This window comes from Penicillium nucicola (assembly GCF_028828085.1).
Source record: "Penicillium nucicola strain IBT 29836 chromosome Unknown utg000003l, whole genome shotgun sequence".
Lineage (NCBI taxonomy): Eukaryota > Fungi > Ascomycota > Eurotiomycetes > Eurotiales > Aspergillaceae > Penicillium > Penicillium nucicola.
In genome coordinates, this window is record NW_026643127.1 from 81,325 (window position 1) to 108,510 (window position 27,186).

Here is a 27,186-nt window from a genome sequence, read left to right on the forward strand (position 1 = left end):
CCCTAATTTCTTGGATTAAGTATCGTACTGTGGGTATCTCATATAGAAGCGTTTGGCGTTGGATTGGTTGTTCTGTAAGAATAAAATTTTCATTTATTTACCACACTAACCTGATGCCTTCAAACTTGTGTAGCAAAAGAAACATCGCAGATACGTAGATACAGTAAATTAAGCGGCCGGGTGAACAGTGCTGCTGGGTGATTGGATCACGTTTTGGTATACTTGGAAAGCAAGTTATAGAATGGATGTATTAAAAGACCTTCAAGAACCCTGTCTTGAAAGGAGGTCCTCGGTCTGTCGTTAGTCGCTTCATGGTCGACAACCCCTTCCAAGAAAGTGGTCTATGATACCTTTTCTGGTGATCAGGATTTCATATCTTTCAATTACTGAAGTGGCAGCTCAAGGTAAGTTTTGGAGAAGGGAGAATCTTTATTCTACCTACTCCTTTACTTTTCACTGCGTTACGTTACTACTGACCCCTATTTCCTCAATCACTCTGTCTGCCATCCGGTACCTCAACTAAGCCTGCAAAACCAACTGCCTCCAAGAACCACGATCCTCCGAATGCAGATCAACCGCGCCATCATGGGGAGGAAGGACAGCATCTTGAATATGAGCAACTCGAGTGGTAATCAAGACGCGGTCACGAGCAGAGACAGCCTCGGCGGCTATACTTTCATAAAAGTGGTCTTTGATCAGGAATGAGGTCTCGAACCCATCACGCTTCGCCTCGCCCAGGTATGAGCGTGAATCATACCGGTCTGTAACTGCATAGAATCGCCAGACCGCAGTCTCGGTGTCACCATTCCAAGAGACATAAACTGCAGTTCCCGATGAAGTCTTCTCGGCAATGATAGCCGGCTCTTCGGTCGGAAGGCCAGTCCAGTTGTATCGGAAAGCTCGGTAGTTTTGAACTCCCTCCCCTAAAAGCCCCGAGTCCATGTATGCGTGGAAGATGGGTGTGCCATCTCCCCGGAATTCAGTCATGGCACCCTCTGAGCCCCAGTTTACAAGTGCGTTGCCATTAGGAAGAAGCTGGGTGCTCCCCTGAGACTTGGCGAGAAGTCCATCAGGAGGCTGGAAGGCCTGTACAATCTTCGCAGTCCAAGTGGTCGTGCTAATGGAAATGACTTTACCCTGCGAGAAAGGATGAGTGTGCACTTCTTTCCCGCGGTGATTTTCGGTTCCGTGGGCAGAGTTGTCGAAGAGAGAGATAATTTCTTCATCGTCGCTCTGATCCACGAACCGTGCGTGATGCTGAAAGCAAAATTTCACGTTTGGACCGAGTTCAAAGTCGGATCGCAAGCCACCAAGTCTCCAGATAATCTCACCCGTGGTACCATTAATCTTGTGTACAGCACAGGCATCGCGAGCGGAGATCAGATAGTTTCCTTCCGCATCCTTGTCCACGGAGTTGATGTGAAAGTAATCCCAGGCGTCGGAGGAATTGAAGCCGGCGCCTGCTTGTCCGGGGTTCAGAGGAAGTACAGCCTCTGTGATACATTAGTATAAATTTTGGCAAGCGTTTGATGCTACCGAGCTTACCATCAGGGGTGACATGCTCAAGACTGGACCACTCGAAAAGTAATTCTCCAGTCTCGATATCCAATTCTGCAGGAAATCAGTACGGATGATCTACAGACTCGGCTAATAACCTACCTTGAAAGATAGCATCTACAATCCACTGCTGCTCCGAAGTACCACCCCAGCGTGACAAGTCCGTTGGAACAGGTTGGTAAACCTGGAGCAGTGCAGTCTTGTCATTAATGACATGAAATTCATGCTTATCCATCAGCTTGTGATTGCCGGCGCGCAGTTCACGAATGGTCTCGTAACGCTGATTCAAGATGGTTGCATGGCCATGCCCGTGTCCATAACCCGGGTTATGGTCACCTTCAAAGCTGAACAGCACATCTTGGCCCTTCCATTTCGCTTTTTGGAAGTTGGCTGCCCAGATGGAGAAGTAGGTATAGCCCGACCACACCAGTTCCCCATCATCTCGGAAGATATAGGGAGCTTCTTGGCGCGGACCGTGAAGCTGAGGCTCGGCCCACTGACCGGGGAAAGGTGCTACGAAGAGGTAACCTTTCTCGACATCCTTTGCAGCCGGGATGGTGATATTCAGACGAGGTGGTGCCAGGTCTGTTCGCGATTTAAATTGCCAGTCGGCAGCGACGATTGGCATCAGCGCTGCCGTGCAGGCCACATATTCAATGAGCTCGATCAACTTCATAACGAGTACTAGCTCGATCAGTTTCTATGTCTGCCATGTTGATTCTGATTGGGTACATTAACCTTAGATGGGTATTCTGCACTGAGTCCTTGACTTGAGTTGGATGAAAAGAAGATGAAGAGGAAAACAGAAGAGAAGAAGAGAAAATGCACAAAAGATGAAAAGATGACTAAATCGACTCACGCCAGAATCACCTCGGATGCCGTGCTTGGCAGGCGTTTCCACTTCCTCTGCCCGCGTCTTGCTTTTTTTCTTCTCTCAACTTCATCTTCCTCTTCCTCTTCCTCTTTCTCGTCATTATTTTGGACTTTGAAGTGGGCTGGACCTTGACTGCAACCTGGTTGACAATGGTAGAGAACGAACCATCCCCGTATACTCAGGATGACCCCCACGAAGAACAGCCATTGCTGCGATCGGACCCTCCGACTTGGACCCCGCCACCAGGATTTTTGTTGATTCAAGTCGGTATGTAAATTCGAATCATCTTAATGAAGCAGGGGGTTAACAATACTAGCCATTATGGCCAATGTCTTTCTCGGGGGCTTTGACGGCACCATTACTGCCTCGACCTATGCTGTGATCAGCTCCGAATTCAACGCTGCAAACACTGCCTCGTGGCTAACCACCTCTTACCTGATCACAAGCACTGCATTCCAGCCGTTATATGGTCGCTTTTCCGATTTGCTGGGTCGCCGATCGTGCTTTTTCACGGCGACAATTACCTTCATGGCCGGATGTCTCGGGTGTGCTATAGCTCAGGATGTGATTTTTCTAAACATGATGCGTGCCTTGACCGGCATTGGAGGCGGAGGATTGATGACTATGGGTAACCACCACTTTTCATTGAATAGAGGGTCCAATGACTAATGTTTGATCAAGCAACCATCATCAATTCCGATCTCATTCCCTTCCGCCAACGCGGCATGTACCAAGCAATCCAGAACGTTTCTTACGGTTTTGGAGCCATCTGTGGAGCTTCTTTCGGTGGTTCTATTGTGGACTCAATTGGATGGCGCTGGTGTTTCCTCTTGCAGGTGCCTGTCTCTTTGTTCGCTTTGATCATGGGCTATATAGTCCTGAAGTTTCCAACCCGTCCCATTGATACTTCCCCGGATCGACAGAAACAAGGTATCTGGCATCAAATTGACTTTCTGGGAGCCTGTCTGCTTATCCTGGCTCTCTCGGCCCAACTTGTTGGACTAAGTCTCGGTGGAAACATTCTACCCTGGAGCGATGTCTGGGTTATTCTCCCGTTGGTCGCTAGTGTGATATTGCTGGTCGGATTCATTATTGTCGAAGCCACCACCTCAGCTGTGCCTTTGATTCCCTTGAAGATGCTCCAAGGAACCCTTCCCATTTCTACCCAGATTGCGAATGTCTGTGTGGGAATGGCGGCATATGCTGTGAGCACCGTCTCTCCTCCGCCGTTTGAGCTTCGCAGCTGATCAAAGATACAGTACCTCTTCACGCTCCCACTTATGTTCCAAGTGATTCTCCTGGACTCGCCCAGTAAAGCTGGTGCCCGACTTGTGATTCCATGCCTCGCTACCCCATTGGGTGGTCTCATTTCAGGGATTGTTATGTCTCGCTGGGGCAAGCTCGCATACCTCGTACGCGCTGGTGCAACCTTGATGTTTATCGGTAACTTTTTGGTCATGCTCCTACGATTCAACGATGCAAGTTGGAAGTACTTTGCATATGTTATTCCTGCCAATTTGGGGCAGGGTATTGTATACCCGGGAATCTTGTTCACATTCCTGGCAGCTTTCGATCACTCCGGTAAGTTGATTGGTGCGGTTATGTTGAAGCGACCACTGCTAAGCTATGCTTGTATAGATCATGCCGTGTCGGCATCAACCGTCTACCTCATTCGCTCTCTCGGCACCGTTTGGGGCGTCGCAGCGACCTCCACAATTATGCAGAATACATTGAACTCAGGCCTCGGGGAGGCCTTGAGTGGAATACCAGACAAATGGAAAGTAACACCTCCTCCACGACCTGTGTTAATGCGCCCTTGAATAGGCCTTGCTGATCAGTGTATTCGCTCTTATTTAGGTGATTGATGAGATTCGCCACTCCATATCGGCCATCTATGACCTTCCCCCAGATGTGCAAATGGCCGCTCGACTGGTTTATTACCGCGGTATCCGATTGTCATTCGCAGCGTCGGCAGCATTTGCCCTTGTAGCGACCATCGCAGCGCTGTTTACTCGAGGAAAGGGACTCGAACGCGCGGGTTCAAAGTAAATCGTTGTCGCGAAGAACCCGCGACGTGGTGTACATGGTGAGATGACACCGATGTTAGACTTACATGGAAGAGGGAAACGAGTCGAACATTCGAAAAGTAAAATGTCAGATTTTAGTATCGCAGTTAGAAGTTGAGAAATGAAGAAATCGAGAAATGAAAGAGTTGATGCATCAGTCGCGAAGTTGCCAATTTTCCGCTTTGCACTTTCACCCCTTTTCAACCAAGCCAACATGCCAACATCCGAGATTTCCCAACGCGCAGCCATTGTAGCTCTCAAAGCCACAGGAAAATCACCAAGTGAGATCTGTGTGATTACTGGGACATCGGCGCGCACAGTCAATTCAATCTATACGCGCGCAATAAGCCGAGGCTTCAATCCGAATGTCCGACCGCTCGAGCTCCATGATTCTTATTTCATCGATGCAGTTCGCTCTGGCCGACCTACTAAACAGACTGATGAGCTCAGAGATAATATTCTTGTCAAATTCACCGGCCCGGGGCCAGTCAATGAGAAATCTTGTGTTGTTATTGCCCAGCAGCCGTCCGCTGAGGGCACCAATATCTCGCATTCTACTGTTCGAAGAATTCTCTCGAATGTGGAAGCCGAGAAGTAGGCTGCGAAGCGTGCTGCCAGGCCCCAGAAGCGAAAGCCTATCTCAGATGCCCAGGTTGGGCCTCAGGATACTACCGAGGACGAAGGGCAAAACGACGACCCCCAGGTCTTGGAGTCCTCGGTTATCCAGCGCCTGTCTCTGAGCCTCGGGTTTTGGGCGCCCAAATGGCCGCTCAATTCCAAGTCAAAGCCGATCCTCATGTTCATGCCTTAGCTGATGCACATTTTGATGCACCAGTACCACATAGGTAATGATCAAGTACAATGTCGTCCATCGACTTGGATGCTTAGACTGAAGACATTATGACGCGATCTATTGATTGCTTAATTGATATCAACATATGTGCATTTCAAAATGGCTACCCAAATACATGTAACCAACATCAAGCACTTTACTTGGTGCTCAGAACTGCAACACTCAGGTTAGGCAGGCTGAAAGTAAACTCGCCCTTCTTGCCAGCCTTGATGGTCGTAGTCTTGCTGTTGACAATGTTGGAACCACCCACTTCATTCATGGAAAAGGCGTCAGGCGCTGTCAGGATAGTCAAGTCAGCTTTGGTGCCACGGCCGATACCCTCGAACGACAAGGATACGGGAACGTTTTCAGTGCTGTTATAAACAGCTCCCTTGAAAATGTGCGAGTTTGTCTTGCTATTCACGCCCGTGGCGTAGTATAGAGGGCCAAATGCGTCGGGAGATGTTGCTGGCAGAGTGTTTGTCATGAGGTTATGGTTGAACAACTATATTCGAGGTTGGGATTAGTACGTGAAAGTTCGTTGCAGACAGCAGCATTGACAGGGGGATCATACGCTATACACATGATAACTGGTTGAGCGGGCTGTCTCGTCGGGGTTGGCGTTGAATGAGAGGATGGTCGGAGACCACTCGTAGCTATCCAAGTTCATCAAGAATGGTGCCTATCATGAGGTTAGATCGATCTTGTGAAATTTGACCTAAGCTACTCACATATGTAGTGCCAATGATTTTGTCTGAGTTGCGCTCAGCTCCCAGCATGAAGACTGCTTCGGCAACTGAGCCAATCCACCATGGATACAGAGAGAAGTAGGTGTTACTCCAGTCAATGCCAACTCCGTTGTTGGTCTCGGTGGCAGCGATTTCGCCTAGAAATATGTCAGCGTAAACCCCTCATGGTTGTATTCAATAACTGACCAAGAAGAATAGGATGCTCGGGGCTGTAATTATCAAACATGCCGAACTTGGTGATGAAATTATCAGGGATATCATACAAGTGGTAGTCACCACCCGCAGTTCCAGGAATAGTCATGTCGACAGTGGAAGCAAGAATCTGAATATCTGGGTACTTCTCGCTGATAGCCTTATAGAAAGCCGGGAACCGGTATGCCGTGTACGAGCCCAAGCCACTGTTGAGGTTATCCTCGTTACCAACCTCCACATAACGAATCTTCCAAGGCTCGGGGTGTCCAACTTTGGCGCGCAAAGCACCATACTCAGTGTCCACAGAGCCTGTCAGGAACTCAATCTCGTTGAGTGCATCTTGCACATAGAAGTCGAGGTCGGCCTCGGGGACCAGATCACCGTTCAGGGCAAGTCCAGCCCAAACCGCGAGGACTATGATATTCGCGTCAGATACGAGGATCCGCACGATGGGAGATGGTTGGACTTACTGGGCTCCATTCCGAGATCATCACACCATTCCATATACTCAACCAAGCCCAATCCACTGGTCTCGCCGTATTGCCATGTGGTTGCACGGCCAGGTCTGTCCTTCAGCGGTCCGATCGTCTCGTTCCACTTCCAACGGCCTTCGATGGTATCACCCTCCAGGTTGTTGCCGCCTGGGAAACGAAGGAATTTCTTTCATATACATCAGTATCTCGTGCTTGAAATCTCAAGTGGGGAATAAGGTCTATCAGCTTACGGGCTCCAAGTCAGCCATGGCTTGCATCAAGTCCTTTCGCATGCCATTGGGACGGTTGTTCCATGTGGGTGGGAACAAACTGATCAGATTGAAGTCAAGGGAGCCGCTTGATGCTTTCTGCATAGTATTAGCTGGACACTTTTCCACGCGTTTTGTAGCCTTGATCTTACCGAGCCATCAAACGTTAGCGAGAAAGCGTTGTTTGAGTTTGCAGCCTTCTTGGATGGAGTCAAGGTGAAGGAATGCTGCACCCAGTCATTTGCCACAGTCTTCGATGTGACCTTGGTGCTTGCCAAAACCTCACCACTGGAGGATTTCAGAGCAGCCGTGAAAGAGCCCTTATAAGAGCCCTTGGCATAAAATGATCCCGAATACTTCTGGGGGCGAACATCAATTCCCCAGAATCCGGCATTGGTCAGGCCTACTGTGCCAGTCCCCTTGACATTGACCGAAGTTGGCAAGGCCGTTGACAATGGGTTGGTTAAGTTTTTCAGAGCCAGCGAAGAACCGCCAACAGCAGTCCAGGCATCAAGTGAGGAAGGGAACTTGGCGCTTCCTTGGAAAGCTCGGTTGCGGATCAATTCGGCATATAGACCTCCTTCTCCGCAATGGTTGATCTCCTAGAAAGGATATTAGAATCCATCTTAACACATTGGTTTGGAGCTCGACGTGTGTACCTCTTCCATAGCACCATATTGAAGGCCACTAGTAGCATTGCCGCCAGACTTGGCTACTGAAATGGTGACGGCTGCACCGTACGATGCCAAAAGTGGCAGAAGAAAGTATTGACCCAGCATGATGCCGTGTATAGTCAAGTCACTCTCTCAATTCACCAATGCTATACTAAACGAAAAAGAATGCTGCAGCGGCCGATCCTGGAAGATTTATATACAGGTTAATGAAAGGCCCAGCCAAGAGGCTATTACCGGCTAAACTTGTTTCTCCTCATCGGTCTCATCTCCCCCAACTAAGCTCCGAGGGGTAAAGAGAGAAACAGAGCATGACGATCGACTGATTCTCAGGGTCAATACTAGCCGACGGCAGGACAAGTACCGAGCGTCCACTCCCATTTGGGTAAATCTCCATGAGGAGTGCATGCATACATATTCCACCCCTGTAGAGAGACAGTGCGTGGGGAAATATCGGCAGAACTCAATGGTATGTCCCCTGCATGAAGCCATGCGACAACGTTGCACCTGCATGTTGAGAGCGCGCCGAGGCTCCGACTGCCAGGAACCCCTCTTCGATCTGATTTGAGATATTCCTCCGTCCAGGGATACATATCTCTTGGCCGCCTTTTTGGGCATAGTGGTCCACGCCATGAAGCGGAATGTGGGTTGTGATTGACGGGTAAATCGACGCGGCTTTCTCCGCATCTTCATGCAAAACCTCCACTTCCCGCTTGTGTCATCAATCTCCTCAGACCGGGAAAGATGTTCATAGGAAAAGAGGTGGACTTGGATGGGAGCAACCGGCCATGTTAAGTATACGACGAGGTTTCGGTGTGGCGATACTCCGTCTGTGGATAACTTATAGTGCGTACGCGGGTTTGGGGCAGGCTGAGTGGGTAGGTGTAACATGCCAGATGATATGGGGAGGATTCATGAAGAATGAATGATTCAGACTGAGAATCCAGGGATTTCAGTGGAGTTGATGGGAATATAGTCCAGGCGGGTCAGCTCAAGTGGTGGCAGAAGATGAGAGATTGAGCAACAAGATGCGAGTGCAGGAAGGGTAACAACCTCAACCCAACTCACCTCAAGAAACCAAAAACTGAGCGGCTTTCAACAACCATCCGGCGGTCGTCTAGTTGGTTTATGGCGTCAGACTGTAATTGACCATTGTAATCTGAATGTCGCCGGTTCGACTCCGGCCCACCGGAATTTTTTTGGTTTCTTTTTTTGGGATCTTCTGTTTCTCCCCTCATTTTACGGTTCTTTTTTCTATTATTTGTGGGTTTCTGTAGAAGCCCACCTCAGAAAGTCCATTTAACGTTTCATTCAAGTCTGAATCTCTCGCTGTACCGATGAAGCCTGGGTGTCCAACTTGTAGCCTGAATTACCAGGCATTAAGATGATCCCGTAGTACCGATTCACTATTGACGCAGTCCTTGAAAACTATGCCAACCCCTAACACTGCAGGCGATATACAAACATCAACCCTATGTACAGAGCAAAGAAGCGTTGTATGAGAGATTATAGACTACGGAGGTGGAATTCAGGATCGAAACAAAATCCTCATGGATACAGTTATATATTTTGCATGGTGCACAATCAACACAGTCATACACAAGGGTCCCGACCACGACAGAACAATTTCATGTTTCCAAAATGTCCTCATTGGAATCAGTCACACCGAGACGAATGTCATGCAGGTGCTTCAAAATATCTGCGACTACTTTAGGCTTTGAAAGCTCAACCAAAGCCCATGGCGCCGACCGGGCAATCTTCAATAGAATCCATGTTCCAAGAAAGACAATGACCTGCAAGTTTGTTGATCAACACTTCGTACCAAAGGAGATCCAAATAACACTTACAGTCAGGTATGAGGCAAGGAAAGGTAGAAGGTGGAACCCATTCCACAAGGCAGCCCCATTAGCCATCAGCAAAATAAACATACACCCAAACAGTGCTAGGTATGCAAGAATGGGTTGTCCATAACCGCGATAAGGATAGTCGGAATTATTTTTGATGCTCCAACGCTGGATCAGAGCAATGTTTTCACGCTCGAGATATTCGCGATGTTGATAGATGCTAAGACCCTAGTCAGTACATCAAACGCGGGAGAGGATGACCAGACTGACCTTCGATAGAAGCGAATAAAGGCCCAACACTCGCAAGCCCAAACTTGCAAAACACCCACAGATGCCATTTGAGCCAGAACTTCAATAAACTGGATTGGAGTTAGCGCTGGGCGTCTTGACCGGAGATTTGTAGACATACAGTATTGACAGAGGACCGAGGGCTGGAAGTACCACCAATAAGTTGTAGAAAAGGAACCCACCAGAATGCAACTGCAGAGAATATAATGGCTCGCACGGGAACCTTACGACTGTCCGTTTTCCCAAACGAAGCAAGGAAACGTATGTACCACCGCTGGCCCTCACCACCTTCCAACCGACTGGTTAAACCAAACAGTGCGCGTGAGGCAATATAGAGATTGGTGGTTGCACAGGAAATACAAGTAAACACCAGGAAGGCATTGAAGGTATCAGCCAAACCTGGGATTTTAGAAGCCAAAGCAATCACAACAAAGGCAGCGCGACTTGAGAAGTGGTCATCTTGGCCTGGATTTTGTGGAAGCCAGCTCAGTCGAGGAAGCTGAGGATCCTTTCGCTCAATATCCAATGTGCCAAGGGTTCCACTGAGACAGTATGCACCTGTCGCAAATACTGGAATCCAGATAGCAGAGAATTTGAATGGATTGCCTCCGTCCTTGGAATGACTTGGTGACTTTGCTGCTTCAAGCACAGACGAGGAAACAACTTCCACCCCGACATATGCAAATGTTGCAATGGAAACACTCATTCTATTGCAATAGGTAAGTTGTTCACGTCAGTCAAAGGCAATGAGAGTCACTCACAGGAGGGCTGTTGTCCAATCATGTGCTGCATCCCCATCAAAGTCGGTAGGCGAGGCCCAGTCTATCAATGTTAGCTTTCGGCATGCAACATTTGGTGAGATCAGCCTACTTTCCGAGCCAATGTGAATGCTCTCCTTTGAGCCCGCTGGCCGAACTTAGTATACAGCAGTAAGTGACTCTACCCTTTTCCAGAGCCTAGGGTAGGAAAAGGGCGTTGGTACTTACCCCCAAGATTAATCGTGATGAGTGCTATGATGATGAAAACAAGAAAAAATATTTTCATACTGCCTGTAACTACCTCCAGCAGCCCATATTGCTTGACATCGGTCAGCGCTCACTTTCAAGATCAGAACCCAACCGGCGAAAGAGTGATAATTGAAGCCTACCTTGATACGCAGTGTATTTATAAGAACCAGTATGAATGGTATCAAGAAGTATATGACGAGACCTTGGATAGTCAGATTTTCATTGATTCCACGCCAATAATTGAACTCTGCAGCTGAAGTTGCAATCAACGTAGAGAACGAAAGAGAGTAAGTGAACCTGTAAGGGGGGTCAGTACCTCTTGAACTAGCATGTAGGATAGCGATATTGGGGTATACAAACCAGTAAGTGATACCAACAGCAATGCCCAGCTCTTCATCCACAAACTGGCTCACATATACCGAGAGAGCACCGGGGATTGGCCAAATGCATAGCATCTCAGTAATGCATTGCATGACTGCCCATGCTAGCAGTCCAACAGCGAAGAAAGATACAAGAACCGCCACGGGACCAGCTAATTCGAGAATTTGTCCGCCACGCCAGTAAAGTCCTGTTCCGAGCGTTGCATTGACTGTAATCATCTGGTTCAATGAGTACGGCGGGACATGGTAAAGAACTCTCTATACGCACAAACAGATGGATCCCTTTCAAGGTTCTCTCGACGCGTCTGTCCACACTGGGTTTTACGTGGAGAACCGTTTCCTCGCGGTACTCAAAGATATGGGCAGACTCCAAATCTGCCGGAGACGGTTGAATTGCCCCGACAGAGTCCTTTGAGGCGATCTGACTATTTTGCTGTTGAGAGGGTGCTGGAAGAGGCCCATCTGACTGGTCATTTGTTGAGGGTGTCAACAACATGCCCGGTCTTGTTGATCCAGCCACCAAATTGAACAGCCAGTCTGGCAGCCATTCCGATGGCTCGACTGGCTCAGACATGTCGACAAGTGAGGTTGAGATACCCCCTGTCTATCACAACGCGATCATCACACTTTTGAATGCATATGGCAGACAACCAAGAAAGCAGGTGTTTATGAACTACATTTCATGCATATTACAGCGACCCAGCAAAATCGGCGACTAGGTGAAAGCCGCATGCTACGCCACTCGTATCGTGAAACCGGTCAAATTCACCCGGGTGACTCGGACGCACAAGATCCCTGTCCAATCACGGGAGAAACACTTTCCATATTAAGTATAGTCACACCCCCCAGATAAGCGGAAAGAAAAGACATTGGCCAGAAACCATGCAGAAGGTCTCGTGCCCTGGGAACCGGGGTAAAGATAGGGCTTCGTGACGTGGCGGTGCATCCTATGGGATGCTCCTCCCCATTTTCAGCCGCAGATCCTGGCGATTTATGAGGGCCGCAGATCTTACTTCCACTAAATTGGGACAAATCAATCAGCCTCAGCAGAATGCCCGACAAACCACTCGCGGATAACGAACGTCGTCAAATAGTGGATTCTCGCTACTTGAACGGAGAAAGTCTTCAGGCTTTTCTTGAGAGCCTGTTTGATGGGGTGACCGATTTTAAGATCCGGGTATATGACTAGCAACCCCCATTTCATCGGGCGCAAGGCTGAATACTTGGGCAGTTACATGGCGAGACATGGTCGTTCATTGCGCCCCGATTAGTGAGGACGGTGAGATTTGATTCAGGAAGATGATCTTCGAGGCCCATGGCTGATTACATAGCTACAGGAAGAGTTTGAGTACGAGATATTCTGATTGGACATGAGCACGACCCTGACAGTTTGCGAGCAGAAAATTAGAAGACGACTAGCCTGGAAGTGTGGCAAATGGAATTACTTATGAACCCAAGGCGGAATTTCAATGCACATGCAGGGAGGCAGTGATTAGTTTGGTGCGCTGGGCGCTTACTGTAGTATTGAAAGCTATAATAATTGAGAATCTGTCCGCGGTTGAATTCATTGAGAGCGTCTTCTACATTTTCAGCATGCTATCTTTTGATTACTACAGAACTACTCAACCGGTTCATCCCGTTGAAGTTTTCGAAGTCGGACACAATGTGGCTCTATCCACCACCCCCTGTGATCAAAGTTTCAAGACTTGCACAGCAGAAGACCTGGAAATGCACTTTCAAATGAACCAAAGTAACTCTTACAAGCTTCGCCTAATGTTTGTCAGCCAAAAGATTACGGTTGATCGTTCCTGACCTTTCATAGATCGATCTGTCAACGGAACACCAGGGGACCGCTAGAAGCTACGAAGCCCATGCTCGATCTCATTGTTTCACACCATGAAATTAGCTCGATATTTTGGGAAATGGCATCGTGCTTTTACTCTCGCACTCATCGCAATGCTGATATTGACGCCGTATTGTGTATTCCATTCACGGAAGCCTCTTCAGGCTCAATCACAGGTAACGACTTTCCCCATTTCTCACAGATGAAATCACAATAAAAAAAATTCTGATCATATTATAGAGATATTATACACTATAAAGTATCCAGAGTACAAAGAAAATGGCGACAAATGGGTGATTCGACAGACTGGAGTCTACCAGCGATACGACAGCGCAACATCGCAGAGTTTGTGTGTGCTTCTCAGTCCAACTCCCCAGTCCAAACTACAATGCGAAGCAATGCAATGGCTGTCGATGTCAAGTAATAAAGCAAAGGTAGATGTCGATCCATTTTGGCTTCATCAGCTGTTGTTCACAGCATACTTTCCCGCATGGAGAATCTACATCATGACGATGGAGAACAAATTCTTGCCCGTCGCCAAGGAAGCCCTAGTAACTGTCATTGAAGAGCCCTTGGGACTAGGACATGATGCGGTTATTGCCTTGAACAGCCTAGAAACTCGTTTCCGCCAAGTGCCAGCTCTTCTTTCGTCGGCGATGGACCTTCTTCAAGACCTATCGGCACTCATTGACGCTGAATCGGAGACAAGCGAGACAAAACATGTTACTCAGTGTTTGAAGAATCATGTTCGATATTGCAAGACCTATTCACAATCTGCAAACTATTTACAGCAGCAGGCAAAAAGTGTCGCCAAGTTGCTCTCTGGCAGCTTGTTGGCGCGTGATCAGCTTTTGGCACAGGAGCAAAACAAAAACATACTGGAACTAAACAAATCAGCTGTTTTTATTACTAGACTCACTTTGTTCTATCTTCCAACATCATTCGTTGCAGTGAGTTTCCCCACAGAATTCAAATTCTATCAACTTCTACCTGCTCCCCCACGTTAACGCACTTCAAATAGACATTTTTTGGCATGAATTTCTTCGACATGGATATTGAAACCAGCCGCATAGTTGGCACATCCATGATATGGATTTTTTTCCTGTCTTCACTCGGGCTCACCGCAGTGACTTATCTTCTTTACTACTGGCTAATACGTCACGACGGGGCGGCGTTTCATCTACCAAAGATGCGCCTGGTCCCAGCTTGGAAATTCCATGATATCAAAAGACAGATGAGATTTGGAACGAAGGAAGCAAGAGATTTCTATGAGGGTGAGGCCTAATATGATGCTGGGTCATGTTGTGTCTCCCTGGGGAGAACTTGAGCTAGCACCATCCAGACAGACTTTGTATATACCACAAGCATTAGAATCGAGAAGAGCAGCAAGAAGGAAGTAGCTATTCCCTTGATCAAGGAAAACCCTGGCAGTGAACTCGCTATGATAGGATAGATTTGGGAGTATGGCAACTTCCTTGACTGAAATATCCGCAGCTGAAATATCGGTATTATCAGCTTGTGGCATTGGGATATTGATCGTGATCTCAAGCAAAATTATTCTTAGATCTCCCAATTTTCTCCCAACAGCAAACATGACCTTGTGATTTAGTCCCGAAATCAACTTGATCACTCGATAATTGGTGATACTTATGCTTTTCTGATTGACAGGGGGGCTTTGTTGGGCTCTCTGAGGCTTTGTATATGCAGCTGTTTTTCCCGAGTGACAATTACACAGACTCCAGGACGCCGTGAGAGTGGAGCGAGTGCGGTAAAGAGGCCAACAGTGCTGGTAGTTTCGATACCCTAATGCATCACCAGTTAGTTGGGAGGACCCATTGAATAGCAGAATCAAGAATTACCCGTGGCTCAATGATGAGAGGGTACATATTCTTCTCTGCTAGGCATGCATGAAGAACAGGAATCTTATAGTTATGGGCTTGGTCGGCTCGTTGTGGTCTGAAGACAATATAGATGTCATCCTCAGGGGAGAATGAAAGTTGAATGACGTCCGACGCGGGCCATCTCAGTTTCGATACTAGCTTCCAATCATTGGGGGATCCGACGTTGCCAATGTACAGTGAGCCTGGGTTATCATCTCTTTCTTTGTCACGCACAATAAACGCCATGATTTGACCTCCAGATGAAATAGCCACCTCCTTTATCTCGGGGAGATGAAGCGAGACCCGCTGATAATGTTTCAAATTGATATTTGCCGACTTGTTTCTTCGTTTATCCCGTCGTAAATCAAAGACGTTGCACTTATGACCAACAAAGAATTAGGACATTGTCGAATAGTCTGCATGGGTTGCGGATGAGCTCTTACCTGGAAATCGTTGCCCGACAGGGAGACTATCAAGTACTTATCTGTCAAGCTCAGACTTTTCAAGAAGCGTCGAGGTTCGCTATTCTTATCCAAAAGGAACTCAGCAACCGGGTATAGGTCCTGGCCCACAATACGCTCACAGGACTGGGTGTAAAGCCAGATTGTGAAATCATTCCAGAATGCGATAATAGATCCATCCGGAGATATGTCACAGTCTTTGAAAGCTTCCTTAGGCTTGAAGAACCAAGTGTCAGCCTTCTTGGAAGCCTCTTTCTGATTGCCCATTGATTCGGTAATGCGAATATCCTGCAACAGCGCGCTAAATCGGTGTTGTTCATCATTTGGATGCGCTCTGGGTGTGTTATCCAGTTCCTTGTATGCATGGTGAGTGCTTTCTAGCTCTTTCTTCAATTGCTTTGCGGGATGCCGTTTTTTCTGATCCAAAAGAAGAATGTGTCGCTCAAGGTAAGTCAATATAGATCTCAAGGCTTGCCCCTCCTGTGGAATTTGTTGACTAGCTTTTTTTACCAAAAGGTCATGGTACAGTCCGATCTTTGAATTGATCTTTGGATGTCCAAAGGTCGTATTTGCAACAAAAAAGCGATCGCGACCGTTTGCATTGCGATGACTGGACCTGATCTCTTCATATTTGGCCACCCCAGCTGTGCCCTCCACCAAGTATGTAAATAGCACACTGATGATACAGCCCAGTGACCAGACATCGCTGGAAGTCTTCATGGTTTTCCCCGGAAGAAGTGATTCAGGAGCCAAATATGTGCCTTCTAAACGCATGTTAGAAGCTCCGGCGAGAGATTCGACCACGCGCTTCTCGAGAAACAATCTTGTAAAGACGTTCTCGTGTGATTCAGCCTCATCTTCTTGATGTCTGATATGAGACATGCCGAAATCGCTGATCTTCCAAATATAAATCAGCTTCCCATTTTCATCGATCCTTTCCGGGAAGATCAAGATATTGTCTGGTTTGAGGTCCATGTGGTAACAAACCAATTTCCCACCGAGAGGCTTCTCCATGTTGTTATGGAGAAATTCTAAGCCCTCAGCGACCCCTGCAGCGGCAAGGATCATATCGGTTCTTTCGGTGGCCCCTGGTCTTGGTCGCGTATCATCCTTCATATGAGCCCGGAGGTCCTCAATGGCAAGAGGCATGAAAATGCTACACCCCACGGAGCCGATCTCGAGACTCCCGTAGATTTCGATGATATTGGGAGATGGTCTCTTACAAGCTAGAATCTGTTGCAAAACGTCCAGCTCGGTGTCCTCCCTGTTGTGGAAGTCTTTGCGCGCGACATCAATAGGATCCGAGTTTGCTGAACCCAGATTGGGAGAAAAGAAGTGACGCTGGGCAATCTTCACTCGATATACCATACCAAAAGCTCCTTTTCCTCGAAGTTCCTGCTCCAGATATGGAAGACATTCGCGCTCCAAGCTCTCAATGTGATCATTCTTTTTTTTGCAAATCATTATAGGACAGAAGCATGCCTGTGTCGACAAGATTTTGTCAGGTGTGACTGGTTCCCCAAAAATCGATTCAAGAGATTCACGATCTGCTGGTAGGATACTGAGACTTTGGGGCCACTCCGTGTCCGTAGGGGCTAAGAGCTTGATGGTGAATGTTCGAGCGGTCGCTATGGTACACGAGGTAAAGATAAGAATAGCCAGAAACTTGTGAAGCTTCCTTTGATCTAACCTCTGCACCAAAGTATCCACTCGAATCTGAGGCAACTGAAGACTGCGAAAGAAACGGTATAGAATCTCCGGCTTGAGCACCTCTTCGGCGGTTCCGATCGGAGCAAAACGAGCAACACGAGTCCCATTGAGGTAAGAGTCCTCCAGCCTTTTCATTATTCGGGCATATATCTGGTCGCATATTTCGGCGTAATTATCTGAAGCCATGGTGAAGAGTACTGTATGTTGAGAGGGTCTCTAGTATACGAGAGACGAATTCATCAAGCCCCGCACCGAAGAGGAACGAGTTCAGCGGAAAGGCCAAACTGCGCTAAACATAGCCTGCATGTCAGATAGGCCAAAGCAAAATCAAACAAAAAAGAACGGGGGCTGATATTTGCCCAGTGAGGCTGCATTGCCCGGGCAAAAGCCCTTTTCCACCTCGCGTCTGCCTACTTTCACCCGACATTACAATGTTCGATAATCAAAATGAGCCTAGAGCAAGATGAGAAGCAGTTATCGCAAAAAACAATATCAATTCGGGTATAAATTATTAGTAAACTTGTGTTTTTTTCTCCGACCCGAAGGGGGCAGCGAATGATATATGCAAATTAAGGTGACAAGGCAAAGCAACATGCAGCTGGTGATCAGCACCAACGGCGATAGTGGCGTGGCTCAGAGCACGTATGGAAAATAGGCTCATTTCACATGCGACTGTATGACTTTGAGAAATACAGCCAGTCCCATTTTTGAACTTCTAGAAGACTGTTCCCTGAACCTGGGGCTTCTTCTTGAGGTCAATATCTCTGATCAGCATAGTCCAGGCAATGGCCAAAGCCATGATACCCAGACCAGCGGACAACATGCGCACTTCACTGTATGCATAGGCTTCCTGGATAGCAGTCCTTGTCGCACTTCCGACAGGGTAGCTGATCTGCGTGTCGAGATCCTCGTAGATCATATCCAAGTTCGAGATCGCTGACTCGGGAAGGTAGCGGATGAGGGCCTTCTCGAAGGTGTTGGTCCAGATCGCTGTGCAGATAGTATAACCGGCAGAGTCACCGATCGTGCCAACGACATTAAGCAAGGCTAGAGCGGCGGCGACGTGCTGGTGATCCACGGCGGCGAGAATAGCCAGCTGCTCCACGATAATGAAAATTGAGCCACCAATAGAGATAAAGATCTGACACATGATCTGGTATCCGACAGACATGTTAGGCTTGCGGAAGTAAATCATCAAACCCTGAGCCAAAAGGTACAGAGGAACGGAAATGTAGAGCAGCCACTTATAGCGACCAGTCTTGCGGATGATGAAACCGACCAGGATAAGAAGTACTCCAGAAACAACATCAAAGGTGTTGCTGATATAACCAGCCTGGGCAACAGTCACGTTGTTCACAACCTGCAAGAACGAAGTGAAGTAATTGTTCCAGCAGTAGTAAGAGATCTGGTAGGTCGCGTCCAAGAGACAAGCGCCAATGACTGTCCGGTCGAGCAGGAATTCCATCGGAAGCAGTGGCACAGGGGCCAGCTTCCATTCGTAAAAGATGAAGAAGAAAAGCATGCAGAAACCAACAACGAGCATAGCAATGATATAGCCAGAGCCCCAGCCGTTAGGGGCCTCACTAGCGATATCGAAGGGAACCTCGAACAGAACAAGGCCGATAGTGAACATAACAACACCGGGCACTGATGAGAGTTAGAACTAGTGAATCAAGTTAAGGTGAAAACCCATTCCGGGAAATAGGAATACTCACAATCAAACTGGATGGTCCAGTACCAGACGTTTTGGAAGAAAGTACGACCGCTAGACTCTCTCAGGACATGTCCTTGGTCAACAGCCTTTTTCAAGTTGCGCTGGAGCATGAAGTACAGTGGTGCCGCAACGATGGGGAAAATAATGGCCCAGCAACCAACACCCCAACGCCAGCTAACTTGGGCTAAAAACTCGTCGGCAACCTTGGGGCCAGCAAAGGCGGTAATGATATATGGCGACGAGGTGAAGGCGAATGCTAGACCTCGGTTCTTCAAGGTAGAGGAATCGGCGGTGATGACATCGATAGAATACTCCATTCCGCTGAAGCCGAGCTGGTAGAAGACCTGCATTCTGGTAAGTATCGTAAAAACCCAAGAGATGATCCTGTTTTGGCGAACTTACGTATCCAACACAGTAGATGGCAAAACTGTCGCACGAGGCGAACAGGATGAGACCAAGAGTAGCACTGATGGTCATCAGAAGGAAACCCTCAGCACGGCCCCAGGTATCCATGATCTTTCCAACAGGTAGGTAACAAGCCGCAGTAAAGGCATCAGCGAGAGCCATGGGCACACCGGACAAGGAGTGAGCCTGGAAAGAGCTGGAAATGTACGGGCTCAAGCTGCCATACACGGATGACTGGAAGGCATTGACAAAGTAGAGGAACCAAATACTATAAAAATCGCATGTTAAGACTGATCGTTTGGCTTTGCAGTGAACACAAGTTCAAAAGAACGTACTTGATGAAGACACAAATCAAGGTGGTCTTAGACCAGCTCATGGTAATAGCCTCGACATTGCGGACACCATGTTGAAGATCTTCGGAAGGGTGCTCCGGCTCTTGAGCCGTAGCCGTAGCCTCCACAGTAGGTTGTCTCTTGGCTTCCTCGAATGTAGCTCCCTGGGTAGTTTCAATCGAAGAGCTAGTCGCCGAATCAGCCTTGCTGTCGGCGCCCAAGCGGCGCATGACCGCTCGGCCTCTCTTAATCAAGGGACGGAGACCCATTTCGAGATAAAGATAAAGATAATCTAGAAATCAGGAGATCAAGAGACTCGGAGCTGGGACTTCGGTACTTTTATAGAAAAATATTGTTTACCCGAGATCGGCCGTCGGCGAGAACCACGCGCTCTGACACGCAGACAAAACTGGGTATTTGCGCGGCCAAGAGTTTTAATTTGGTAAAAGCATTTTGCCAGAGTCCACAAACGTAGGCTAAGGTATTGGCGTGGTCTTGGAGTCTCCACTAGAAAACACAAAAGATCTAATCAGATGTCGCCGTGATCTTATCTAGCGAGCCCTAATCCACACGCAGTAAAGTGTGGCCCACACCAAGCTTCGGAATGGCCAGATCAAGCTTCGCTTGGCCTTTTCTAACTGTGGGCCTTTCCACTGATATTTCCCTGTTCTCTGCTTCGCTTGCGCGACTTTCGACACCCAAGTTAATCTGAGTTTATCAGATCTTTTCCTGTTGGGGGCTTCGGGCCCAACCGAGAAACCCGCGCTCAACTGGGACCAGCTCAGATCAACACACTGGACAGTATAGTTGTGATTCATGGCTATATGCGGTTATCTCCTACATGAGTCTCTTCTATCTGAATCAAGCAATTTCCAAGACTTGGTGCTCCGCAAGATCGCCACAAAACAAAGCCCCTTGCAACATTAATCATATGCCCCAATAGAGTAGTGCGACGCAGGAATCGTTGGGCACGCGCCCCTGGTAGTCTACTAACCAGTTTTTGTCTGTTCCGACAGCCACAGTGGAGTCTCGGTCTTACAGCGGCAGTCTCGCTGCGTTCGAATAATCATGGGGCCGGGAGAGCCGACAGCGTTAGTGCGAGAGAACGAGAAGTTGAATTTGTGCCAATCATAGGTCTGTACACGGGTGGGTTTCAGATAATTGAGATTAAAATGCTCGAACCTGTGGTTCCATCCTGCCATAGTCGCCGATGGTCGCGACCGATATCCATCTAAGGATCGTGTCCGCATCACACCACTTCACAATTGGGCAATTTTGTCCGTGGAACTCGTGCCAAAAAAATTGGTTAGCTTTTAATCCAGTTGCATGGTTCAATGAGATAAATCTCCGCTCCCGACACTCGTATAGCTCGCGGAAATGTGGGAAGCAGGGCTTCCGACGCTGCGAAATATGCTCAGAGCTGACATTTCCGCGCCAATGAAAGTTCCCGTGGAAAGTAATTAATATCGCCGAGATCAAAACATCGCTGATAAACGGCTTTAGTTGCCTATTGTAACACTGGACCAATATTTGCATGCATTTGTGCTCTCACCAATATGCGTCCTTACATGAAGCCAGCTCTCAACAAGACGACAGTCCACCTTACTTTCTCTCGTCACTAGGATTTCTATGGGCAGTGAGATATGTTGTTTTTCTATTCAAAACGTCTGCTATCTCCCCTTGTATAATGTTTTGTAAACCACGGCAATCAAGACAAGCACCGCATACGCGTACAGAAACTGGTTTCGCTTCCATGCCACCAGGACTGCTACGCACAACGCCCTGACTATGATCTCCAAGGCCTGACATACCAGCCAAAGATATAAAAATGAAAGTCTTGAACTACAGCCGTACTTCTGTATGTTAATCTCTAGCGATACCGGGCCTATAAGCGAATTCAACGGCCCTTTCATCGAGTCTGCAGCCCTAACCTCGTGTCACTTCTGGAAGCGTGTCCCCTGTCGCCATGTTATTTATAGCTTCTTTGATTTCGCGAACCAAAGGGTCATTCTTCGGTTGCTGCGAAGCGTGAAAGATGCCGTAAACCTTGACTTTGGGGTAATGGCCTCTTCGTTCTTGCATCATCTCGGAGCGTCGAAAACCGCTAAAATTGTTTTTTAAAAACGATGACATCGACCTTTTGATAAAGTTAATGAATGGATCCTATAAGAAGTACAGGAATAATTGAATGTCGGCTAACTCACTTTGACGTCGTCCACCCCTCTAGTAGGTCGCTGAGGCTTTCCGTATAAGGGTGTTCATCCCCAAAGACTTGACCATGAAGACGTATACATTCCTTCATCATTCCAAATGCTTCAGCTCTTTGTCCTTGATATGCCAATGTGGTAGCAAGCCAGGCCATGTTTCTAATCGTGGCTGGGTGCTCAGGTCCAAGAAGATCCTTTTGGATGTCAAACGCCTCAGTGAACAAAGCTTGAGCCTCTTTCAATCGCCATTGCTCTACATATATGATCGCGACACCTACCATGGCAAAGACTGTCTGGATGTGGCAAGAGCCCAGGGTATTTCTCGCAATTTGAAGTGACTGATGAGATAACTCTACCGAATCCGAGACTTTCCCCTGGGATTTGAAAACCATTGTCAACCCAAATATTGCGTCCATAGTCTCAGTGGAATCGGGTCTGAGGGTCGCAAGGTAATGTCTAATGGCTTTCTTGTATAAGATCTCCGCATTGTCGAACTTTTCGGCCATACGGTATGAGCCTGCCAGCTGCGTAACAGCGCGGATTGTATCAAGATGATCAGGCCCATGAATATTGGTTCTGATCCGTAGGATCTCTTTGAACAACCCAATGGCTTTTTCAGATGTTCCTTGGCTCATAGCAATGGTTGCAAGTCCACCGAGCCCTGAAAGAATATGCATACTTTCATTGCCTTGCAAGTTCATGCTGCCATCGATGATCTCATAGAAAAGCGGCTCCGCTTCTCTATATCTTCCATCATAAGTAAGGCACCAAGCTACCATGACCAAGACTTGGGTTCTTTCAGTCGTAGGGGGCTCACCAGTCGTGCAGTTGAGGATATGTAGGGCATGCGGGATCATGACTCGCCATTCAACCCGAGAACGCCCCTGATCTACAACTTGCAGACCTTCGCACAAGTGTCGCATCGCACAAATTTGCCATGCCTGGGATACTTTAAGCAAACGAAGCCAATTTCTTGAGGCAAGCTGCACCAGTCGGTGCATGTCAAGCGTTGATCCCCCGCTATTGACCCGAACAAAGGAGTAAGACTGCAGAACACCGATGGCCTTCTGTGTTTCAACTCCCGTTGCTGGCGGCAGAAGCACGATGGGAATGTTTCTTTCTTGAACCCAGGAAATGAAACAGAGAAAATCGGCAGCTAAAGGAGACTGTTTTCGGATTTGGTCAAAAGACGTAAGCCACGTAGTAGCAACAGGGTTTCGACTGCTCTTGTAACGGCCATGATCCTCGAAATCCTCACTCAAAAGATCTATCTCATTTTGCTCTTGTTTATCCAAAAGATTAACATAGCTCATGATATCCATTGAGTTTTGATTGATAAAAGATGCGGCTTGAACAATTGCCAAAGGAAGAAATGTCAACCGATCGAGAAGCTGTCGAGTGCCTTCGGCGTCATGGAGAAGCTCTTTATCAACTAAAGAATTTCGCAAGACATGAATGGCCTTGTGTTCTTCCATCACCGGAATCTCGATAATGTCTGTGGCAGCCAGATATTGAGCTACTTTATTACTTCGGGTAGTAAAAACAATAGCCCCTTGGTCACTGTGGGGAAGGAAGTTTCTCAACCGTCCTGCTGTTGAATCCTCGTTCTCATTCCACATATCGAAATCATCGGCGTTATCAAAAATCAATAGCCATCGACCTGCGGTTGGGTTACTGAGATGGTTCTGCACAAGACCCTTAACGTCTGCATCTGCCCCCGAGATGTCAATCTTGAGCTGCTCCGCTACCATCCGGTATGCCTGTTGAATACTTTCCATATTCAATGCGTGCAGCCAGAAAATAGAGCAGTCTGGATATAGTTCTTTTGTTTGATATGCCAGCTCCAAAGATATTTGTGTTTTGCCTACTCCCCCAAGGCCGAAAATGGCGATTCTTTCAGGCTGGTTCCTAATGAAGAGTCTTCTCTTAACCTTACCCACGACTTCGCGGTCAACATATCGAGTGTTTCTTTCAAATGGAATGACCCAGCCTACAGGTCTCGCAGCGTAGGAATGGCGTCCTTCAGGAGGGATTGCATTCAGGACTCGATTCCGAGAAGTCCGATTGCCGTATTCCTTGTATACAATCCATATTAGGTCATTTAACAGAAATATGGTTGTCTTACCCTTATGGTAGTTTCAAAATCTACATTGGTCTTCCCTGTATGTAGTCAGTACCTCAGTAGCCTGAAAAATAGGTCTCGGCGGATACACTCACCCTCTTTATCAACAAGAGTCAAAACACAATCACGCACGCAACATTTTTGGGAGGAATGATGAAGATAGGTATATGTTGCAGATTTGATGAGATTCTGCTTCTGAAACTCGGTCATGTGTATTCCTTGCAATCCTTGTTCAACATTGAAGCGAAAGAATCTCTTCTCTTTTATCTCACTGCGCCAACGCGCAGAGAACAGGCGCTCTGTGCCTTCAGGTTTGGTTGCCAGCCTGACAAGAGACTTTGAAAGGAACTTGAAAAGATTGTCATCAATTGGGACTTGTGCAGGATTACCTGTCCCGATTGACACGAAACATTTGACCAACGGTTTCAGATCACGACTTGCAGTGCACCATATATCGGCTGCTTCTTCCTCCACTTCTTGGATGGGATTATTAGCCCCAAAAGCACCGTCGACGAACAGACAATCTTCGATCGTGACGGGTTCGAAATACCCTGTTGCCGCGGATGTTGCCAGCGCTGCTTCGCATATCGTCGCTGATAGTGCATTCTCGTTCGGAACCGTGTAGCTTCGGAGACGTGTGGTTTGCAAAGTGGTTTTGGACGTTGTGCAGACAAAGACCCTAGAGCGACAAGGGGTCCCATCATTGAACGGGTCGGTTGGAGAAAGCCCACAGCGTTCAATGACACCTTCAACTGCCAGTTTCAGTTTCCGGCTGTCATACTGAGGCCTAATGTTTCCAGACCAGTCCATTGGGACATTGCTGATCTTGTCACCAAAAACCGATTCCATCAATTCGGTGTAAGCGTGAAGACATTCGTCAACACTCATATTTAGTCGTCCGAGCATGATGGCAATCAAACTAAAATTAAGACGCCCAAGTTAGCTCGAATCCTGTGAGAACTAAGGGATTTCCAATACAAACCCTCCTGTGCTTGTACCTCCAATCAGATCAAACACGTCACAGGGCTTCAAAACTTGGCCATGTTCACGTTCCGAGTTGAGCTGGGTCATAACGTCTTTCAGTATGAGAAGACTCGACAACCCTCTCACACCACCGCCATCCAAAGACAAGAGGCATAACCCATTGGTATGACGAGGGTTTGGACCAAGCTGGCTATTCTTGCTCATATTGAGTGACCTTTATATAGTCGAAACATATGAATGCGTGGTGGGACAACAGCATACATATACAATTTGCCCAACAATGCTGATCATTGGACTCCTATCATTATTTTCACAGCATGAGATTCCATGCTGGCAAGGCATACAGCAAGGCGCTTAGGCACGGGATAGAGGCTTCCCATTCACGAATCACCCGCGAGGGTCGATATGATCTAGGCTGCTAGCTGGGCGCCTCCATGCAGATCGCCAGTTTTTTGGACTAAAAATAAAGCAGCAACATTTCTAGGATTGATGATGAAACGAACTACTGCATGGAAGTACCGCATATAGTAAGACCCGTGGCACTTTCTGACATTACCATCGAAACATAAGAAGCGACTCATGATCAAATTCAACTACATCGTGTGGTACAACACCAGGTGATTAATACCAAATCTCCAACTTTCAACACGCAACTTGAGATCGATTGAAGCCAAGCGTTCATCTAGGAAGTACGTATGTACATGCTCGTAGATAAACAGGAGAATGTTCGCAAACCAATCGAACTAATGGGAATCAAATTAACTCAAAAATATGAGGACAAGCGATAGAACTCAATTTGAGTATGCGGTGATCGTCCATCGAAAGAAACAAATTCAGCTAAGTAAAGACGAAAGGAAATCATGACATTGCAAGAGTGTTGTGCTTTGTCCCAAAACGCTGCCGGACATAGCGAGAATGATCAACGCCGACAAGAAGGAGCATATCGTCGATGTCGTGGGTCGTAGAGTTTAACACATCTCGCAGCACTCAACACAGTCAGCGCAGCACTCGCAGCCCTCCTCACAGACAAAGCAACAGCACAGGGTGGCCAGACTGGTAGAAAAAAAAAGATGATGTCAGTCGCTTTCTCACGAACCACAACAAGATGACTACCTACCACCATCCGAGACAACCACCACCACCAGACTTCTTCTCCTGCTGCTGCTGGGGTTGGGCGTAGTTCATCTGTAACAGGATTTCTTAGTGTTCACAGTATGTGGAGTCATGGGGTTCGATGCATACGTTGTTTTGAGGAGGATATCCCTGGGGAGGGTAGTTCGGGTCATAACCGCCCTGGGGAGGGTAGCCCTGAGGAGGGTAACCCTGCTGCTGCGGATAGTAGCTATTTTATGCGAATCAGAACAAATTCCATCATGTTGACTAATGTGCGAAACGGGGGTGATCTGGGTTGCAGCTTTGGCGGTCGCAAAGGGAGACGAAGTCGGCGGACCATAATGATCGCATCCAGTCCCATTGGAAAGCAAAGCGAGTGCTGTGTTGAAGGGTATATGCGATCGTAGTATGGACTTACGCCTGAGGAGGGCCCTGAGGAGGGTACTGCTGCTGGTAGGACATAATGGCGGGAAGAGTTCTGTATAAGAGACAAGTCAGTCAGGTGATCATTGCCAATGCGATAGGGACAGAATGCGCCTCTAGGCGATTTAAACGGGGGTCCTCAGAGGGTACACAACTGTCTCAGCGATAAAAAGGTACACACCTGGGATTCTCAACAAACGGAGATGGGTTGCGAGGAGAACTGTGGATGAACTGACGTGAGTCACGGAGATGAAAGAAAAGAGTCTGAAGGAAGACGAGGAGAGGAGAAAGAGAGAAAGAGAATCACGAGGAGAGAACTTACTTGGGTGTGACTGAAGAAAGAGTTGGGGGAGTTACTTGGGCGATACTTGTCCGGGGCCCCCGAAGTGAGGGTTTGACCGCCAAGAATCAACAGGGCTGAGGTACTGGCAAAGTACCCTTTTTCTGCCCCCTGTGCTTTCTACGCGGTGAGAGGTTGGGAACTTCTGGCGCTTTTTTGTTTACTTCTACTCTCAGTCCAGTTGGGACTGCGAATGATCCGGACAGAGCAAACTCACCTCATTCCTGGCCTCCAAAGTATCCAAGCCCGTATCTCCCACAGTCAGCCACCAGCCCTACTGACCAGCGCAGTCAGCCACATATCTGCGGCGACCAGAACGCACTATTGGCTGGCAAGGCCCGCACTGGAGGCATTTCAGCCACTCACGAACCATCGAAGCAGTCCCAGGGGTTTCTTCCGGGTCGACTTCTCTTGGCACTTCACCGTATTGTTGTTGCCTACGTGGTAGTA

At 47.8% G+C, this 27,186-nt stretch overlaps 10 protein-coding genes across 10 annotated transcripts; 3 read left to right on the forward strand and 7 right to left on the reverse strand.

Annotated features, from left to right (window-relative positions):
- Window positions 1-519: 519 nt before the first annotated feature.
- Window positions 520-2,233, reverse strand: N7511_003600 (arylsulfotransferase family protein; the record flags this gene model as incomplete). Its single annotated transcript, XM_057126025.1, has 3 exons — window positions 520-1,493; window positions 1,546-1,611; window positions 1,660-2,233. 3 exons carry the CDS (start codon window positions 2,231-2,233, stop codon window positions 520-522), a joined length of 1,614 nt encoding a protein of 537 aa, XP_056984915.1.
- A 347-nt stretch (window positions 2,234-2,580) lies between these two features.
- N7511_003601 (MDR family MFS transporter) lies at window positions 2,581-4,480 on the forward strand (the record flags this gene model as incomplete). The annotated part of the gene is made up of 6 exons (XM_057126026.1): window positions 2,581-2,698; window positions 2,748-3,059; window positions 3,113-3,636; window positions 3,691-4,012; window positions 4,070-4,212; window positions 4,289-4,480. The coding sequence occupies 6 exons, from the start codon at window positions 2,581-2,583 to the stop codon at window positions 4,478-4,480; spliced, it is 1,611 nt and encodes a 536-aa protein (XP_056984916.1).
- A 231-nt stretch (window positions 4,481-4,711) lies between these two features.
- Window positions 4,712-5,095, forward strand: N7511_003602 (uncharacterized protein; the record flags this gene model as incomplete). Its single annotated transcript, XM_057126027.1, has 1 exon — window positions 4,712-5,095. The coding sequence occupies one exon, from the start codon at window positions 4,712-4,714 to the stop codon at window positions 5,093-5,095; it is 384 nt and encodes a 127-aa protein (XP_056984917.1).
- A 391-nt stretch (window positions 5,096-5,486) lies between these two features.
- N7511_003603 (alpha-L-arabinofuranosidase A) lies at window positions 5,487-7,791 on the reverse strand (the record flags this gene model as incomplete). The annotated part of the gene is made up of 8 exons (XM_057126028.1): window positions 5,487-5,834; window positions 5,904-6,011; window positions 6,061-6,215; window positions 6,265-6,684; window positions 6,741-6,930; window positions 6,995-7,111; window positions 7,165-7,614; window positions 7,672-7,791. The coding sequence occupies 8 exons, from the start codon at window positions 7,789-7,791 to the stop codon at window positions 5,487-5,489; spliced, it is 1,908 nt and encodes a 635-aa protein (XP_056984918.1).
- Window positions 7,792-9,311: 1,520 nt separating this feature from the next.
- N7511_003604 (uncharacterized protein) lies at window positions 9,312-11,776 on the reverse strand (the record flags this gene model as incomplete). The annotated part of the gene is made up of 10 exons (XM_057126029.1): window positions 9,312-9,476; window positions 9,531-9,747; window positions 9,798-9,886; window positions 9,937-10,522; window positions 10,577-10,637; window positions 10,686-10,721; window positions 10,802-10,892; window positions 10,963-11,119; window positions 11,183-11,421; window positions 11,471-11,776. The coding sequence occupies 10 exons, from the start codon at window positions 11,774-11,776 to the stop codon at window positions 9,312-9,314; spliced, it is 1,947 nt and encodes a 648-aa protein (XP_056984919.1).
- Window positions 11,777-13,124: 1,348 nt separating this feature from the next.
- N7511_003605 (uncharacterized protein) lies at window positions 13,125-14,330 on the forward strand (the record flags this gene model as incomplete). The annotated part of the gene is made up of 3 exons (XM_057126030.1): window positions 13,125-13,221; window positions 13,286-13,995; window positions 14,067-14,330. 3 exons carry the CDS (start codon window positions 13,125-13,127, stop codon window positions 14,328-14,330), a joined length of 1,071 nt encoding a protein of 356 aa, XP_056984920.1.
- Window positions 14,331-14,342: 12 nt separating this feature from the next.
- Window positions 14,343-17,282, reverse strand: N7511_003606 (uncharacterized protein; the record flags this gene model as incomplete). The annotated part of the gene is made up of 3 exons (XM_057126031.1): window positions 14,343-14,831; window positions 14,905-15,303; window positions 15,369-17,282. The coding sequence occupies 3 exons, from the start codon at window positions 17,280-17,282 to the stop codon at window positions 14,343-14,345; spliced, it is 2,802 nt and encodes a 933-aa protein (XP_056984921.1).
- Window positions 17,283-17,811: 529 nt separating this feature from the next.
- N7511_003607 (uncharacterized protein) lies at window positions 17,812-19,816 on the reverse strand (the record flags this gene model as incomplete). The annotated part of the gene is made up of 4 exons (XM_057126032.1): window positions 17,812-18,743; window positions 18,812-19,154; window positions 19,213-19,483; window positions 19,551-19,816. The coding sequence occupies 4 exons, from the start codon at window positions 19,814-19,816 to the stop codon at window positions 17,812-17,814; spliced, it is 1,812 nt and encodes a 603-aa protein (XP_056984922.1).
- Window positions 19,817-21,473: 1,657 nt separating this feature from the next.
- N7511_003608 (Acyl transferase/acyl hydrolase/lysophospholipase) lies at window positions 21,474-25,064 on the reverse strand (the record flags this gene model as incomplete). The annotated part of the gene is made up of 5 exons (XM_057126033.1): window positions 21,474-21,684; window positions 21,752-23,829; window positions 23,880-23,914; window positions 23,972-24,795; window positions 24,859-25,064. 5 exons carry the CDS (start codon window positions 25,062-25,064, stop codon window positions 21,474-21,476), a joined length of 3,354 nt encoding a protein of 1,117 aa, XP_056984923.1.
- Window positions 25,065-25,828: 764 nt separating this feature from the next.
- Window positions 25,829-26,435, reverse strand: N7511_003609 (uncharacterized protein; the record flags this gene model as incomplete). The annotated part of the gene is made up of 4 exons (XM_057126034.1): window positions 25,829-25,913; window positions 25,978-26,045; window positions 26,103-26,202; window positions 26,392-26,435. 4 exons carry the CDS (start codon window positions 26,433-26,435, stop codon window positions 25,829-25,831), a joined length of 297 nt encoding a protein of 98 aa, XP_056984924.1.
- Between the last annotated feature and the right edge of the window lie 751 nt (window positions 26,436-27,186).